We start from the raw sequence: 20,025 nt of genomic DNA, 5'->3' as shown, positions 1-20,025 counted from the left end.
AACACACTGCCTTGGGGCACGCCATATGTGATTGGCAAACTTGTACTTCTATACTCTTTAGCGGAGTTAATAATAGTTGACTGGGACCTATTTGTTAGATAGCTCTCAAACCATTTAAGAGGAACACCTTTTATTCCTATCTGTGAGAGTTTTTTCAAAAGTATGCGGTGAGATACAGTGTCAAAGGCTTTAGCCAGATCCAAGAATACAGCGAGGGGCTTGCGACTTTTATCGAGGTTATCAGAAATTAATTTAGTAAAAGCTGCAATTGCATCTGATGCACTAAGACCTTTGCGGAAGCCGTATTGGTTTTTTGACAGGATTTTATTTTCTTCGAGAAACTTGTAGAGCCTTTGTTCTACTGTTTTTTCGATTATTTTAGAGATTGGACTCAGTAGAGATATTGGTCTATAGTTATTGACGATTGATCTGTCCCCTGATTTAAAGATAGGAATAATTGTTGAATGTTTTAGAGTGTTTGGGAAAAGGCCAGTTCGAAAACTTAGATTTGTGATGTATACAAGGGGCTTAGCAATGATTGGTTTAAGGTGTTTAATTAGTTTAGTGGATATATTGTCAACTCCCGTGGAGTGTGTATTTTTGAGTGAATTGATGATTTCAGTGATTTCTTGTTCTGTTGTTAGTGTGAGATTGAAAGGGTCATAACTCAGATTATCGAGAAAGATAGTATTTGCAAGATTATTTTCAGACTTGCTATTTCTTTTTAAAATATTATTTGCTAGATCCGATCCGATTGTAGAGAAGAATTGGTTGAAGTGATTTGCGATTGTTTCTGAATTTTCGGTTGCATTTAGTGTTTTATTTGTGATGGTTATTTTATTTATGGGTGTGGTAATTTTGTCGGTGTAGCATATTTCTTTGACAATGTTCCAGATTTTTTTATTATCATTCGCAGCTTCCTCTATCTGTTTCCTATAATAATCTTCTCTGGCCGTACAGGTTATTTTTTTACAGGCATTTCTGTATCTTTTATAAAATAAGAGAGATTCGTAATCAGTGGGGTTATTTTTACAATATTTATGAAGTTTATCACGTTTGCGGATACAGTGTAAAATACCAGTAGTTATCCAAGGTTTTAGTTTAATTGTACGACTACTTTGATTGTTGTGTGTGTGGGATGTGGCATTTTTCAGATGCTTATGTAGGATGTTGATGAGAGATTCACACGCTAAGTTTGGATCGCTAATTTTGTAGAAATTTGACCAGTTTTCATTGGAAACCAGTTTGAAGAGAGTGTCATAAGAAATTTTCTTTAGTTGTATAGTGGATGCTGGTAATTTTTGAATTTTATGAGAAATGGAGGTGATAGTAGCGTAGTGATCTGTCACAGTGCACTGATATATGAGAGATTTGATATTTAGCTTACATTTGACAAAGACGTGGTCTATGCAACTGGCGGATAACTCTGAGACACGAGTAGGGGCTGTAATAGCTGGGATAAATCCTTGAAGAGTTAATAAATTTATGTAGTCGTTTGCTTGGGGATGCATTGTATTTATAATATTAATATTTAGGTCACCAATAATTAGAACATTTTCATGATCTCTAATACATGCCAGAAACTGATTAAGCGAGTTTAAAAATGGTGTTATATTGGAAGTGCTCGGTGATCGGTTTATAGTTAGAACAGTAACGCTATTTTCTATTTCAAGTTTAAGACAATTTGAGTGAGTTATTGTGATTTCCTTTATAGAGTATTGTATATGATTTTTTATGTATATAATAACGCCGTCATTTTGTAATTGGTTATTCTGAGTACTGTATTGATTATAGTTTTTTATGTTTTTAGGAATATAGTTATCTCCGATCCAGCATTCGATCAGAATAATCAAGTCAAAGTCTGAGTCAAGTTCTGTAAGTAGTATCATTAGTTCATTGAAATTTTTGTTCATGCTTCTGATATTCATGGAAAATATTTTTAGGTTGGATTTATTTATGGTTTTTTGAACTTCTACAGAACTACTTGTTTCGATACATGGAATCTGCGACAAATTGTCTAAAATATTATTTATATTATCTTCCATTTTTTAAATTGGTGTAGGGTGTTGGTAGTTAAACTTTGGATGAAGACTAGAAGCTGAACAAAACTTGGCGAGCAATTTAGAAAACAAGTTGTATGTAGAGTTTTTACTGTTGGCAATGTTAGAAAATAATGTTGATGTTTCAAAGCAATAGAAATAGGAATAGTATCTTTTACCGGATTCTTGATTCTGACACTAGTACAATATATGTGATACCTCAAAACAAGTACAATAAAAAAATAATAATAATAATTGCTCGCGCCGACCAAAACACGATTCCGCAATCTACACAACTTCTTAGCTAAGCAGAAAACCAGAACTCGAATATTCAGGCGCAATTGCTCGCGCCGACCAAAACACGATTCCGCAATCTACACAACTTCTTAGCTAAGCAGAAAACCAGAACTCGAATATTCAGGCGCAATTGCTCGCGCCGACCAAAACACGATTCCGCAATCTACACAACTTCTTAGCTAAGCAGCAAACCAGAACTCGAATATTAAGGCGCAATTGCTCGCGCCGACCAAAACACGATTCCGCAATCTACACAACATCTTAGCTAAGCAGCAAACCAGAACTCGAATATTCAGGCGCAATTGCTCGCGCCGACCAAAACACGATTCCGCAATCTACACAACTTCTTAGCTAAGCAGAAAACCAGAACTCGAATATTCAGGCGCAATTGCTCGCGCCGACCAAAACACGATTCCGAAATCTACACAACTTCTTAGCTAAGCAGAAAACCAGAACTCGAATATTCAGGCGCAATTGCTCGCGCCGACCAAAAAACACGATTCCGCAATCTACACAACTTCTTAGCTAAGCAGAAAACCAGAACTCGAATATTCAGGCGCAATTGCTCGCGCCGACCAAAACACGATTCCGCAATCTACACAACTTCTTAGCTAAGCAGCAAACCAGAACTCGAATATTTAGGCGCAATTGCTCGCGCCGACCAAAACACGATTCCGCAATCTACACAACATCTTAGCTAAGCAGCAAACCAGAACTCGAATATTCAGGCGCAATTGCTCGCGCCAACCAAAACACGATTCCGCAATCTACACAACTTATTAGCTAAGCAGAAAACCAGAACTCGAATATTCAGGCGCAATTGCTCGCGCCGACCAAAACACGATTCCGCAATCTACACAACTTCTTAGCTAAGCAGCAAACCAGAACTCGAATATTCAGGCGCAATTGCTCGCGCCGACCAAAACACGATTCCGCAATCTACACAACTTCTTAGCTAAGCAGAAAACCAGAACTCGAATATTCAAGCGCAATTGCTCGCGCCGACCAAAACACGATTCCGAAATCTACACAACTTCTTAGCTAAGCAGAAAACCAGAACTCGAATATTCAGGCGCAATTGCTCGCGCCGACCAAAACACGATTCCGCAATCTACACAACTTCTTAGCTAAGCAGCAAACCAGAACTCGAATATTAAGGCGCAATTGCTCGCGCCGACCAAAACACGATTCCGCAATCTACACAACATCTTAGCTAAGCAGCAAACCAGAACTCGAATATTCAGGCGCAATTGCTCGCGCCGACCAAAACACGATTCCGCAATCTACACAACTTCTTAGCTAAGCAGCAAACCAGAACTCGAATATTTAGGCGCAATTGCTCGCGCCGACCAAAACACGATTCCGCAATCTACACAACATCTTAGCTAAGCAGCAAACCAGAACTCGAATATTCAGGCGCAATTGCTCGCGCCGACCAAAACACGATTCCGCAATCTACACAACTTCTTAGCTAAGCAGAAAACCAGAACTCGAATATTCAGGCGCAATTGCTCGCGCCGACCAAAACACGATTCCGAAATCTACACAACTTCTTAGCTAAGCAGAAAACCAGAACTCGAATATTCAGGCGCAATTGCTCGCGCCGACCAAAACACGATTCCGCAATCTACACAACATCTTAGCTAAGCAGAAAACCAGAACTCGAATATTCAGGCGCAATTGCTCGCGCCGACCAAAACACGATTCCGCAATCTACACAACTTCGTAGCTAAGCAGAAAACCAGAACTCGAATATTCAGGCGCAATTGCTCGCGCCGACCAAAACACGATTCCGCAATCTACACAACTTCTTAGCTAAGCAGCAAACCAGAACTCGAATATTAAGGCGCAATTGCTCGCGCCGACCAAAACACGATTCCGCAATCTACACAACATCTTAGCTAAGCAGCAAACCAGAACTCGAATATTCAGGCGCAATTGCTCGCGCCGACCAAAACACTATTCCGAAATCTACACAACTTCTTAGCTAAGCAGAAAACCAGAACTCGAATATTAAGGCGCAATTGCTCGCGCCTACCAAATCACGATTCCGCAATCTACACAACTTCTAAGCTAAGCAGCAAACCAGAACTCGAATATTAAGGCGCAATAAGGAAGTTGAGTCCATTTTTTTATTTTTTTTTATCAATGTTAGCATTCAAACTTAAATACTGGTATTTTTTTTAAAGTTTGTTTTCATAATTAAATTAATTCTCAAAGTTTAAATTTTACTAAGCCCGCCAAAACGAGCGGAATCCGAACGGTAAGAGGCGGGGTGTGGGTGTGACGTCATTCGAACTGTGAAAACCACGTCGCTTAAGCATTTTGTATGGAAAATTTTTTAATTCTTCAACAAGGAATTCCAGTAATTTTTTTACCAATGTTAACCGTCTATTTGAATTGATGTTATTAAAAAAAAGAAAATTGATTAAGATTTCATAGTTAAATTAATATTTTAAGTTAGAATATTTGCTTTTCCCGCCCGGTACGGTACTTGTACGGTATTGCCGTCGCTATTTTTTGACGTGCCCCGCGCGAATTCGGGACCACCGCGCAGAAAAGTAAAGACCAAAAGTAAAATAACGGTATACAGCCCAGTTCACTGTGACACTTTTCTGGGCGGCCGGCGGCCTGAAGTGTATCACATGTTATGTGACATGTATAATAATAAAAACTTCTAAGTTATGCAATAAACAACATATTATTATAAAGCACTATACGAATATGTATCTTTAGAAATCCATTTCATATAATAATAACAACAAATACGTACATATATTTGACAAACCCAAATAAACGTTTGGCCTATACAACTCTCTCATCTAAACCGACCATCTCTCATGTAATAGAAAGAGATGCACCATAGGTGATCCGTTGTACGTACAAGTCACAACACATGACATGTGACGTTAGAATTCTTTCGACCAATCGTGGAGCGTATACAGTCTTTTGCTATTGAATGCTTTTTCAAGAACGTTTAACTAATTCTAAGAATAATAATATAGAAATATATTTATATATTTAGAATCGATATTTTTTGATCTACATGAACATATTTTTTATAAGTCAAAATATTTTTCACTCAACTTCCTTATTGTATTAAATAAGATGAAAATTACTTATCGGCTGCTCGGCAATATTCGGAAATGCTCGGCCGTGACGTCACAAAAAGAATCTGAGCGGAGAACCAATTTCAAATAAAGCGCCGAAACACTTCACTCGGGTATGCTCGGATATGTTGGCCACGCCCCCTGTCGACTAGTCGCTGTGCATATAGCGACTCCCCCAAAGTTTTTGACAGTGTTGCCAACGAAGGCGATTTATCGCCATTTAGGCTACTCAGAACGAGAATCGGCGACGTAAAAATCTAAAAGGCGACTGGTCGCCGATTAGGCTACCTCAGATTTTTTAATTTCAATGGAAAAATGTGAGGAATTTTTTGAAATGGAATTCCGTAGCCACCCCCCCTCCATGTATTTCAAAATTGCTGTGGGGAATCACCTAATGTTTTTGGCTGTGCGGTTTTTTTTCAGCGAAGTTCTGCAACAAACCCCCCCCCCATGGATTTCGAAATTTCGAATAATAGAATAGAATATTTGTGGGGAATATGTGGGCAGAATTTATGCGAGTTCATTAGAATTACTGCAACTGAAATTCGGCTACATTAGGCTACTAAATGTTTGAAAAACGGCGACATTACGCCAAGATCCGTTGGCAACACTGGTTTTTGACGTTTATTGTAAATAGGAGGAATCGGAGTAAATTGACGAAATTGATTATGATCAACTAAGATGGTGTAAATAATACCAATGTTTTTAAATTTAGTTTCTGCCGGAATTATTGCTTTTAAAAATGCCATCGGTTGTAACAAACAGAGATAGGGGATGCCTTGAATGCAGAGCAGTTAGTGGAACCGGACTTATTGGAATTGGGGCATATGTTGCATACCAAGCCAAAAGAAATAGCACTCTGCTGGGAAAAACTGTTATTTTAGGAGTTGCATTAGGTAAGCGGTTTGAACGCCAAACTATTAATTTTGGGAGGCGGGTTTGGGCTCCCAACCCCGGGAACCATTTACTGGATCACCAACACCTCCGCCATAGGTCACCCCAAGTGGTTCGCTACGCTTGGTGATTCAAGAGTGATGCCCGGGTTAATCGGGTGAGGTGTGTTCAGGATGATCCTGCCCACCAGTTGCATGGCATGCCGGATCAGGAGAGGTTGGTTTGGGGAGACCTTTGACCTCTCCAATAATAATAACATAGCATTTATAAAGTGCAGTTTCGTGTCATTTCACTTCAAGTGCGCCCAACTGGTCTCTCCGCAGCGGAAGGGATAGATCATTCTTAATTTTAAGTTCTCATTTATTGTAAGTTTTGTGATCAAACCATTGAAAGCTGCAGCTTAGAAAATAATTACCTTCATTATATTTGAGTTTTAATGTAGAAAAAACATCATAATATGCCTTTTTACCTTAATGACCCTGCACCGACTTCCGACTTTGGAGTGATGGTGCACAGTCGTTCATGTGAATGTAAAGATAAATGTAAATTCGCGAAGAGAACTTCAGATGTCATATACACCGGTACCTCGACATATGAGTGCCCCAACATATGAGTTTTTCGAGATACGAGCCGGCGAGCGAGTGATTTTTTGCTTTGAGTTACGAGCGAAATTCGAGATACGAGTTCGGTTTAGCGGGTCGGCCGGTAGCGCGCGTGCTATGTCAGTAGAGGAGGAGATTGTGTCTCTGGGAAAATCCATGGGTCTAGAGGTGGAAGAGAGAGTCGTGAACGAACTCGTCGAGGAGCACACCCAGGAACTGACGACTGAGGAGATACAAGAGTTAGAGTCACAGCAGCATACGGATGTTATGCAAGAAATTGGTTTCGAGGAGTCAGAGGAGGAGGAGGTTATTTCTACAAGTGAGATAAAGGAGATCTTAGGAATGTGGGAGAGAGTTTCACAGTTCGTGGAAAAGAAACACCCAGACAAAGTTGCAACAGGTCGTGCATCTGATCTTTTTAATGACACTTGCCTAACTCATTTCCGGAACATTCTGAGAGGGAGAAAGAAACAAACCTCCTGGGACATGTTTTTTTCTAAACGGCCTACAGGTGAAAGCGAGAAAAATGTAGCGAAAAAGGCAAAGACCAGTAAGGATATCTAATTTATTTATTTACATTCTCAAAAAATTAATTTAATTGTTTTGTATGGGGAAATCTGCATCGATATACGAGTAATTCAAGATACGGGCAAGGTTGCGGAACGAATTAAACTCGTATGTCGAGGTACCACTGTACCTAGGGATCATTAAAGAAAGTAATACAAAATTTAAGAAACATGCTGATAACTGTGTTAAAAGAATTAGAAAACTCACTTATATATTTATATGATTAAGAAATATCCAAAACTTTCAAATATTAATATGGTTTACCTAATGCTCTGGTGCAGTCGGTGTTGCAGGATGGTGTAGTTGCTTGGGGAAGCATTTATAAGACTAAACAGTATCCAACAGTAATAACATAAAAAATTATCTTTTAAGTTATTCTTAAAAAGTAAGAAATTTTCCAAATATATGTAGCGAACTTTTTGATAAATTTAAGTTCCTACTGATCGAAAAAAAATGCTATCTTAAAAGTTTTTAAAGAATGCAAACTGTCCTAAAAGCGAAGTCAAAGACCTAGAACACCGGGTAATACATATATATTTATTTATTTATTAACGGACATCGTCCAAATTACAAAATAATAACACGAATAAAGTAAAATGAAAAATATAGGAGTTGACAAAGGTACATGAAAGCAAAGACATATGGTAGATATAATATAAGAAAATAAAGTGACAAGTCGAATCAAGTCAAGAATACGCCGTGGGTCAGGACCACAGGACACTTATAATATTCCGTCACTTGTTTAGCGACTGGCAAAAATCATTTAGACTTATCCCAAAAAAGTTAAGGTTTTGACTTGAGTTGACCAGTCTACACATTCTGGACAATGGTGAATAATATCCATAATTTGTCGAATGATGGTTGAGGAAGAGCAGTTCATTATTTCTGAGTCTTTGCGAGGGGATATTGAAGGGAATGAGTTGTATACACGGTGTCCGGAAACTCGTAGTACAAGCGGGAAACTGGAGAATCTACACCACTTGGGGAACCCAAATAAACATAAAGTTTTTTGATTTGAGCATTTTCACAAAAAAAACAAAAAAAAAAAAATTTCGGCTATTTTAGGGTTAAAGTTTTTTCTGGTGTTTAGGGTTGAACAACAGATGTTTTAACCCTGCAGAGCAGAAATATTTTATGATTACACCGGATTAAATGAAGGGTGATTTCAAAATAATGCTTCAAATCCGAGTTTCTTCATTTGTTTTACTTTCAAATAGTTTTAATTAGTTGGGTACTTTGATCTTCATTTAATTTATAAGAATTTGATTAAAAAAAAAAAAAATCAACTTCTAACTCGATTTACTCGATAACGAAAGCTCAAATCAAAAAAAAATATACTACAAAATCGACTCCAAATGTGATGTAGATTCACCAGTTTCCCGCTTGTACTACGAGTTTCCGGACACCCTGTATATATATTTTATATTTATATATATTTTATTATTTATTCATTTACGCCCATTAGGCTTTAACAGAAAACAAGTATAAATTAATTACATTTTAATTTAAATAATAATAAAAAAAAAAATATTTTTATAGCATCTAAAGAATCATTCAATGCAAATAATCATCAATCATCATATACATATGTAGCTATACGCAACATGACAGCTGCACAACACCACAACCCCATTGTGAATATCTTGGACCAAGATTTACTTAACAAAAAGCGAAAAGCTATTAAATACTATTTTTTGTGTATATATCTATACTAGTGTTAAAATTTTCTTCCGAAACCAACAGATTGATTATTGATTTGCCAATGATTTTCAGATATATTTCTACTTCATTTTACGTGTATTCTCTCTTATTCTCCAATATTTCTTAATATTTTATTGTAATGCCTCTGACAGATCATGCTATACTCTCATGGCTTGACCTATTTCAGCATATCGTTCGCCGACATATTGACTACTCATGTACTACGATATGCTAAATACGCTAAGCCACGGTGTAACGAAGATTTAAACTTACTTAACAGTGTCAAGAATAAAAGAATGTAAATCTATGAAAGATTCATACTATAGAAATGTAATTTATTGTATAACAATATAGTATGAGACTCAAAATTAACAAATAGAAATGGTCCTAGGGTCTGACTAACCTCGATGAAGAGTTAGTAGGTCGGTCTTATTTTACATTAAAATAATTGTCATGGAGGTTTGATAAGTTATAAATTATAGGTAGTAAAACAACGAATTCTAATTTTAAATATCATTACGATTAATTTGGGCCCCAATTTTATATAATAATGAAGGAACAAAATTTATAAATCATAGTAAACCAATATTTAAAATAGAAAGAAACCAAAAGAATGAATATGAGAATGCATGTTGATAAAACAAAAACCTCACGGTTCTGGGTTGAACGCCAACCCGCGGCGTTCCTCTTCCCTGTACGTCTGATTGCAAGTGCCGCTTTCCAAATACTCAATCCTCTTTGTCTCGTTCCATCACAACTCCGAACAGCTCTCCGACAGTGTCGCCAGATGTAAGGCGTCCACACCAAATAATAAATTAACGGGGTACTTGATTTATCCCGTTACAGCGAGACTATAGCGCACATGTGTCAGTCTCATTATACTGGGAATTTGTGTAACTATACTATTTTTAAGCAATAATTATAGTAAACCTTTAGATTAAATGAGAATATTTACTACTAATTATCTACTAACTGGGTAATTAAATTGGTTGATGAATGTTAAGTATCACATTATTCATTTCTATCTTTGCTCTATAATTTCAAATAAAAATATATAAAATGTACATTTCATCGTGCATCCCTTTCACCTGTGTATTGATCTGACTCCTTGTTCATATATGCTGTAATTCATACTTAAATTGTATTTTGAGCATGTGCTTTCTGTTGTAGGTTTTGCTGGATTTGGCATTGCAAGGATATGTGATCTGCCACCGTTTAAGGACAAGTTCTAGCGCATTGATATAATATTATTTATTGATCAAAGATTTCTAGAGAATCACCAAGACTATTGAGGATGCTTATTACCTTATTTATATTGCCTCAATATTTTAGTATAGTAAATAATGTTACGTTACTTGTAAATTTATAAGAAAGAATTTATTAAACATGAAGAAATTATATATATTTTGTTTTATTTGTGTACATAATAATTACAACATTGCAGATATTTTATCTAATACATTGCAAAGGTACTGTTGATGAGTACTAGGCTGGAGATTTTTATTTATTTATAGAAGTTCAAAATCCCTACATGTTTAATCATTGATCCTGTGTATGAGAAAAAACACAAAATTTTATTGACTTACAATGACATCTTCAGGTGGCGCGGTTAACCTTATATTTTCCAGTAACTGATTTGTTACACTTTACTTAATTAAAAAGTCAATCATTAGTCATTTACATGCTGGTGAAATGTCGTCTGACTATCTTACATAACCTCTAGATCTTTTATCTGGGTCAGACAAATCAATCAAATCTAGTCTCCTTCAACGGAAGCAATATTCCCAACAGGCCTTCCATTGATATGCTTGGTGTAACTGTTAAGTGACCAGTTCAGGTAAGGAGGCTTCCTCGAAGCCAGAGTTAAGTTAGCCTCTCAGAATCTGGGCTTTCTATACAGGGCCTGCAGATACTTTAATCAGTAGCGGCGTTAGGGTAGGGCGCGACCGCCCAGGGCGCCGGATTTAAAGCGCGCCCCTTTATATCCCCCGTTCTTTGAACGAGGCCTACTTAACTACTTACTCGTTAATTCCCTAAATATAAGGAAAAAATTGTTACTTACCTGATTGGTAAAAAAAATGTCTGAACACGTTGATCTTATCAAAAGAAAACCATCTGGGTCAAAATATAGAAAACGGAAAGCAGAAAAAGAAAAGGAATTTCAAAAAACAAAAAAGTTTATGAATATAAATAAATATATCACAACAAAAAATCAAGACCTGAATGTGGCATCTACATCTGGAATACAAACGAATTCATCGGTAGTAGAGCCTCTGTCTGACAAGTCAGATCAGATAGCTGCTGAAGAGATTGTGAACGAAGTTTCCCCAAGTGAGGGAACAAGTTGTGCTACAATTACAGATGCTGCTCAGGATGACTCCATTGGTGATGTACAACAAATACAAATGCTAGATGACGTTAGTACTGTTGTCCCGAATATAGCGGATCCAGCCACTTGGCCACTCATTCGAAATAGCAAATTAATTGATCATATAATAACAAGTGGCCCAGTGCAAACTCACATTGATAATTATCCGAAGAACGATACAGGGCGACATTTCTCTAATTCTCATTTCATAAAAAAACTAGCGAACAATGAAACAATTCAGCGTCGTTGGTTAATATACTCCGTTTCTAAGGATCGAATTTATTGTTTTTGTTGCAAGCTATTTGATAGTAGCTCAACGTCGAGTTTAGTATCTGAAGGATATAACAACTGGAAACACTTGTCTGAAATGTTAAAAAATCATGAGAATAGCACTTCACACAAGAAGTTTTACCTTTCATGGGTTGATACTGAACTACGATTAAAAACAGGAAAAACAATAGATTGCCAAGAGCAACATTTGATTAGAAATTATTATTTATTACTACCAGATGGAATAATGTTTTGTCTAGATTGATGCATATTACACTTTACTTAGCTGAAAACAATATGGCGTTCAGAGGTACTTCTGACATACTATATACGCCAAATAACGGAAAGTTCTTGGGCTTAGTACAACTACTAGCCAAATTTGATCCAGTTATGCAGGAGCACTTGCGATTAGCTATGAAGGGTGATGTTTCAGACCACTACTGCGGAAAAGACATTCAAAATGAATTAATAGAGTTGATCGGTGAAAAAATAAAGTCAGAAATCATATCTCGTGCAAAGAAATCAAAATATTATTCTATTATAGCTGACTGTACTCCGGACATTAGTCATGTAGAACAACTTTCACTGACAATACGATTTGTTGATTTATCATCAGATGACGATAAAGTATCAGTAAAAGAGCATTTCATAGAATTTATACCTGTAAATGAGTCGACTGGTGAAAAACTGACTGAAGTTATTATTGATGTTTTAAATAAACACGGACTGGAATTGAACGACTGTAGGGGTCAGGGTTATGGCAACGGAGCGAATATGAAAGGGAAAAATATTGGGGTTCAAAGGAGGATTCTGGACATAAATCCCTTAGCTGTTTATGTACCTTGTGGTTGTCATAGCTACAATCTCGTACTATGCGATGCCGCTAAGTCATCCGTAAAATCAGTCACTTTGTTTGGGGTACTTCAGAGGTTGTTCACATTGTTTTCAGCTTCTGTTCATCGATGGAAAATTCTAACCGATCATTTGGGATTATATACTATAAAAAAGCTCAGTGACACACGTTGGGAAGCAAGAATAAACAGTGTTAAAGCAGTCCGTTATCAAATTAGTGCCATCCATGACGCTTTAATTACTTTGGCTATTGAAACTCAGAAAACTGATGTTCAAGTCTCTCATGAGGCTACTACTCTAGCCGAACAGTTAAAAGATTTCAGCTTCATAGTTTCGTTGGTTGTTTGGTATGACATACTTTTTCAAATTAATGTCGTTAGTAAATCTCTACAATCAACAGATATGGATATCAGTAAATGTACAGAAATGTTGAAAAAATGCTGCACTTTCTTGGAAGAATATAGAAATACTGGCTTTAAAAGCGCCATTTTAACTGCGAAGGGATTGGCTGAAGAACTAGAAATTGAACCTGTGTTTAGAGCCACAACAAGAATTCGATTTGTTAAGCGTTAAGCTGGTGAAACTGCCCACGACGAGCCTATAACTTCTCCAGAAAAAAAATTTGAGGTTGAATTTTTCAACTCTCTCTTGGACACTACATTAATTTCAGTTAATGAAAGATTTGAACAGTTAAATGAGTACTCGGAATCTTGGTCTTTTTTGTACAATATAAAACAGATTCCGGAAAAACCTGACCTTGTCAAACTCTGTGGTAATCTCCAATTGAAATTAACTGTAGACTCTAAATCTGATATAGATGGTTGTATGTTGTGTGATGAACTCGTAAGCCTGAAATCTTTTTTGCCTAATCAGAATGTGGTTACCCCTGCTTATGTTTTAAATTTTATCAAAGATCGCAACCTACAAGAACTGTATCCAAATGTGTGGATAGTATTGCGTATATTATTGACTATACCTGTAACGGTTGCTAGTGGGGAGAGGAGTTTTTCTAAGCTTAAGCTGATTAAAACCTATCTGCGATCGACAATATCACAATCTAGATTGACAAACTTGGCAACTTTGTCAATCGAAAATGAAATTGCTGAAAATATCGATTTTGATAACCTTATAAAAGAGTTCGCCGATAGAAAGCCTAGAAAAGTGAAGTTTTTTTAAATAAATAGTTTTTTTTTTAATAAACGGTTATTCCATTATACCCATTGCCTTTTTTCGTATGGAATTGAATTGCAGTTAGGGGGCGCCGTAAAAATCTCGCCCAGGGCGCTGATTTTAATAGTACACAACTTTTAACCCTGTGAATCTTTATAAGTTTGCAGAAGGAAGCAGTCGATAAGGCTTTTTATTATGCGGTAGAGTTTTAGGTCATCAGCAAACAATAAATGAAAATGAGTGATGGTTGAGCAACAAAATTTGCAGTCTTAGAACAGAACCTTGCAAAAAACTAAGAATTCAGGAGAAAGAGAACCATATAAAATACATAATTTTTTTGCGATTTGTGAAGCAAACAAAAAGTCTTGTGGAGAAATCAAATGTTGCTAGTTTTCTCAATAAGACATTTATGCAACCTTGTCGAAAGTATTGAGGTAATTTTGGTTAATTTCTAGATGTCTGAAAAAGATCCAGTTTTTCAACAAGTGGTAAAATAAAAAAGATTGGAATAACCTTTAAGCATAAATAAAGGTACCTTATTAGGACCCATTTATAATTCCTATGGTTAAGGCACGGCAACGCCACAAATAAAACACCGCTGCCATTACCGTGGAAAATATAAACGTGGCCATGGATTTGGGCTTGCTTAGTGCAGATATTGCTGTCTTAACATCCTTCTTTGTATTATGTATCTTTATTATACATTGTTACATTTTCTTTGTATTTGCACCATCATTTTATATTGTACATAAAGTATTGTAAATATTATTTATTTTAAAAAAACAGGTCAAGAGGAAGTAAAAGGGAAAACAATGAATTGATATTACAAAAAAAATATATATATATAGGTATATCAAAAGAAAATCATACACAATTATTTCGTATTACCGATATTTTACAAAAATAATATTAAAGAAAATAAAATCACACACAGTTTTCGTCATTAAAGACAAGATAATAAATATCATAGTTACAATTTTTTTAAATGCAAAATTTACTTATTATGAAGTACAATAATATGAAAGCAGATTTTCCTAAACACTAGCGGCCGACTTGTCCGAGAGTGGTATCGGTCTTAGGATCTGCTGTTATCTGCTGGACTGCCACCAGGGCTTCGTTGATTGAAGTTTGAAGAGTTCTGAGTTCAGAGACAAAGAGAAGATCCATAACATCCGATGGTTTATCGACTGTTTCCGAGTATTTTGGAGTTGGAGCGGGGTGGGGAGCAGTTTGGAGCACGGTTGCCAGAGCACTGAGGCAGACTCTCGAATCATAGTGGGGGCCCACCTTGGCCATTGTGGCTAGCTCGGAGACACCCGTGCTAAACTCTGCACCGGAAACTGAAAATAAACACAATTTATTAATATTAAATTACAATTTTAAAAAATCCTTACTTCCCAACCTTCATATTTCGCATCTCATTCCTCTCCCCATAACATACCACAGTTGGGTATGCCATTGTCCCACTGGCTTAGGGCAGTTGGGACTCTTGTGCAGTGTTTACATAAAAATAAACTGTAAGATTTTGTCCACATCAATCCAAGCCAAGACACAATAAAGTTGACCTATATTTATATAAGATTGATTTCTTATACATTCTATTAGTTGAAGCCTCCGGCATTGTTAGGCTTTATTCTGCTTTGATAAAAATCTCGGAATAAAACTGTAGATTTGTATAAAAATACAAACCCACAGACACTGCTCTGTGATCGTAAACTAGAACCACATTTGTAAGGACAAACAACAGACATCATACAGAGACTGGTCCATAAATAATTGAAATAAAAAATTCCTAATATTTAAAATCAAATCTTGACTCAAGTTAAATATATGTAGAACTTCACTCTACAAAAGCTGTCAATGAAGAGACAAATATGCATTCATACTTACAATCTAAGTTATCCAGTGGGTTTGTAGATGTAACATTAGGGACAACAGTAGTTGGTTTAAGCGCTAACTCTTGGGCTGCCGTGTTGTACCTCACAGCTGTAAAAAGATAAAATGTATTATATTATGTGAATACCGCTGTACAGAAAAAGTAGCGAATCTATTAAATGTACTAGCAGGAATTTGAATACTTGAAAATGTTTGATCAATTTCACATGAAGTAAGATAAAATTGACCTTACACACATGCACGCTTACAATGCTCTTCTATCGGTTTTTCTCTTTAGTGGTATGAGTAGTGAACTCAACACAGGAGTGAAGAAGATTCTTGTAAATAGATAATATTGTTTAGTAAACAAGTAAATGCTTGTGTTGAAATGCAGTTTCAACATTTTAGGTTATCATCACAGAGCAAAATTTTAGGGTAGATCCAGGTTAATTATGTCTTTGCAATAACTGTGTAAAATTGTCCAACACATCTTTATAATACATGCCAGCTACAAATTTAAAGAATCAACTTATGTAATTCTTTTACTAAAATACATCTATTTTTATTAACACACTTTGGGCGGGAAAGGTAGTTCTACCCGTTTGGTCGATTGATGCTTAACGGCGGGAAGGGTAGTTCTACATTTTGCGCCGACCTCATTTATTGGCAAAAAAGATGGAAATATTCTATGTTTTTATATGAATATTATAAACCAATCTCTTTGTAAATGTCCCAACTATATGTACATTATTGTCGAATCGTAATGCAAGTCTTCTTTATATATTTATCTTCGTACATTTCGTTAATATCGGTATTCAACAAAAGGGTAGTATTTAATCAGCCTCAACACAGGCTTGTCCTAGTGAGGTTAAAAATTCTAACCTAAAAAAATTATACAATGTAAAGAAACGATAAATAAAAAATAAAAATTAGGTAACATATTTTCTTATTGTAATAATTCGATTCCTGGAATGAGGGTTTTTATGACCGTGAAATCTGATTTGAATCTCTATCTCTGTTCCGCACCCACTCAACTCCTATGTGCAAGCGAGCGAGAGATCTCGGGTGTATTTAAAGAAAGCAGGTATGGGCAATTATCGATAGGCGGAGAGTAATAAACATATTACAAGGTTAATCGAGTTGCATTTCAAATAATATTCGATTTTCGTTTAGTACTTTTACAGCTTGGATTTACTACGTAGAAATTTTTATTAAAATATTTAATTAATAAGTATTTTTGAAGAAATAGCAATTAAAATCAAATTAAAGAAATTCGCGCAATACTTTTATTTTCACCCGGAGACAGCGTAGCACCAGCGCAAAGATATATATACCCGCCAGAAATATGTTTATAGATGTTTTTAAATTATACACACATATATATGTTTTTGTTTGACTAGGGATTGAACCCTCCTCCCCAGGGACTGACTCTTAAATGCTGTGTTCTTTTAAAATTTTAAAAATGTTTTGACTGAGGATTGAACCTACCTCCCCAGGGACAATGATTGAAATGAGTGAACACCGCTATCACTTAAGCCAAATCCTAATTGGATGGTACCAAGATATATTTTGTACATTAACTGCTGTAAATTTTCATAATGTCATCCAATTTCAGAGAAATGCGTATATACCCACGCATTTAAATATTGATAGAATGTATTGTCATCAACAACGAGTCTATCTGCTGAGTTTCAGCTCAATCGGATGTCAGAAAGTGGATTAATTTCCACATCCAAGATTCATTCATTCATTTATTCATGCAATCAAGAAAATAAAATGGAATTTCAAATTGATGTATTTAAAAAAGAACCGTTATTATTTTACACATTCGATAAGTTACCTAATTACCCAATCCCCTCTGTCCACCTCCCACTTCAACACCTAAATATTTATGTATATCTGTCAGAATTTTGTATCTTATGTTAGTTTTAATATTTTCCTGATGGTGGTAGGTCTCTTCCGAAACCGGCAGAGCAATATATTTAAATAAAGTGGTTCAAACAAATTTACATGTTTAAATTGTATCTTAATATTAACGGTATTATTTTAACAATGAATTATTATTTTTCATTGTAATTTATTAGTCATTGATAGACACCTATTCATAGCATTAACGATATTTTCGCGAATTAAAGCAATAAATGGTGTTTTTAGCAATAGTAAAAAAAAATTTTTAGTCGCTATAATCTTGTATTGACAGATCGTAGAATGAACATGACACACTCTACTGTTAAAACATGTGCCATGTTGAGTTTCAATCAATAATAAACATGTTTCAAGTGATTTTGCTAATTTAATTGTTTTTCCACTCTTGTCGACTCTCATTCTTTGATGTTATCCTATTAGCTATAAACGCTATAAAAACGCAAAATTAAAGCTATAAAAGCTATTTTTTCAATAATTAATGCTACATTTCTTAAAAATTAAAGCTAGTGGGTGTCTCTAATAATAGTATTCAAGCAATTGTTTTAGAAATTATTTTAAAAGTTAAAACTTTTTTTTCCATTACTTTTGATTTTTTTCTTATTAGTATGATGTTACTTTTGCTGGAAGGTTCCGTTTCAATCCAATTACAAGCAATTTATTTAAATAACAATTGTGCATGTTTTTCCATCTCCCTGATGTAAATGATTCTCAAGTTGAAACCTTATGTATAGGCGTTATTTCAATAATTTGTGCGTATAAAAGCTTAGAATTTTAAGTAGAATTCTAAAATTTTACAAGTATGTTTCAATATGGTAAATATACCGAAAATAGGGATATGGTTAATACGCACTTTCAAATTATAAAAACATGGTGTATCAGGTAGATGACAATGAGAAGTGAGTATTTCAGTCTCTGTAAATGAGAAATAATGCATTTTGTTAAAAAAAATTATAATTTTAATGTATTTTCTTCTCACTCTGTTTTGATATAATATTAAAATATATTTAGGCTATTTTTTATTTATTATTTAATCAAAGACAAACTAAGAACTTATTGTAGGATCATAGGTTCACATTTTGCGTATGAGATAAGAATAAAAAAAGTGAGAATCAGAAAACACTACATTTTATATAACAAATTTAGACGTTATTTAGAGAAGAATTAAAAATGTCCACCTCAATGAAACTGAAATTTCAGACCACAATTTGAGATTTTTTTTATAACTTATTTTTATGTGGAAGATAAAAAAGTGAGTTGACAGTAATGTTTATAATATATTAGTATAATTAAATGTGGTTTTTTTTCATTCTTCTTTCATCCTTCTCACAGCATCTTCAAGAAATATAATAGTCAATATGCCAGAGGCCTGAGGGGTTAAAATGCATTATTTTCCACTTCCGAAAACTGAAATACTTACTTCTCATTATTAGCTAAAATAAAGTGTGTAAGGTGTCCCTATTTTCTGTATTAATTTACTATACAAAATGTTTAAACTTCATGATGACATTTATAAATAATGCAGCTGTGTAGGCTTTGGAATTAGAGAATACAAAAATAATACCAAATTGACTTACCATTATCCCCATACTCCAACCTAATAGCTAACGAGGCCAGCCATGTTAACTGTTCACAGGGAGTTTCGTTTATAACAGGACTGGCTAGATTCTTTTGATATTGTTCAAAATCCTTCACCCAACTGTCTTCTTTTATTTTCCTTAGGCCTTCACGTTCATCTATTTTGTAATGACGAATCTTTTGATCTTCTAACCATAGGACTGTGCTGCGAAATTCAGTTTCATCTGCAATAATGAAAATATTTTACTTTCAATGTCGTACAAAAATAATATATACCTACCTATCTAATTTAAAGGATAAATATATACATACCATGGACGTCAAATATATTGGGATTTGGGTGATTAAGAGCGGCTAATTTCCTTTTTAGCATTTTAAATGATTTATGGATAAAGCTTTATTATAAACGCAAGTGTAAGTTTGATATTCACGATGTGACAGTTTTCTGACAGCAAACGAGCAAACGCCGAAACCACAGAACACAGAAAAGATGCATAAATAAATCACTCCAGTGTTGCCAACTTGGAATCTATATATACTACATTTCCACTAGAAATCACGAACATTACACAGTTTTTATTGATGAAAACAGTTTCACTAAACACATTACAAAACGTTTTATTAAATTTTTATATTAATGTTCACTTAAAAATTTGTTTTTTTAGTAAAATAAAGTTAAAACAGTATTATTGAACTATCATCATCCTTTTGGTCATCAAATTGTAATGAAGACGTAGGTGGTTGGTCTAGGTCACGTTTCTTGTTACATATTTTCCCAG

The 20,025-nt window shown here is 35.1% G+C and overlaps 2 protein-coding genes across 2 annotated transcripts; one reads left to right on the top strand and one right to left on the bottom strand.

Annotated features, from left to right (window-relative positions):
* The first annotated feature begins 6,062 nt into the window (after positions 1–6,062).
* Positions 6,063–10,610, top strand: LOC149423513 (uncharacterized). The gene is made up of 2 exons (XM_089631989.1): positions 6,063–6,342; positions 10,381–10,610. Exons 1-2 carry the CDS (start codon positions 6,189–6,191, stop codon positions 10,440–10,442), a joined length of 216 nt encoding a protein of 71 aa, XP_089488115.1. The 5' UTR covers positions 6,063–6,188; the 3' UTR covers positions 10,443–10,610.
* Positions 10,611–14,689: 4,079 nt separating this feature from the next.
* LOC149423512 (tRNA-splicing ligase complex subunit RTRAF) lies at positions 14,690–19,721 on the bottom strand. The gene is made up of 4 exons (XM_089631988.1): positions 19,559–19,721; positions 19,246–19,470; positions 15,761–15,856; positions 14,690–15,210 (listed from the first exon to the last, which is right to left on the bottom strand). Exons 1-4 carry the CDS (start codon positions 19,617–19,619, stop codon positions 14,912–14,914), a joined length of 681 nt encoding a protein of 226 aa, XP_089488114.1. The 5' UTR covers positions 19,620–19,721; the 3' UTR covers positions 14,690–14,911.
* Positions 19,722–20,025: the final 304 nt, after the last annotated feature.

The sequence above is a fragment of the Hesperophylax consimilis genome, chromosome 5 (genome assembly GCF_061612785.1).
Source record: "Hesperophylax consimilis isolate HC1 chromosome 5, BYU_Hcon_1.0, whole genome shotgun sequence".
Classification (NCBI taxonomy): Eukaryota; Metazoa; Arthropoda; class Insecta; order Trichoptera; family Limnephilidae; genus Hesperophylax; species Hesperophylax consimilis.
The sequence above is the reverse complement of the archived record's forward strand: the minus strand, read 5'-3'. Positions and strand labels throughout refer to the sequence as shown.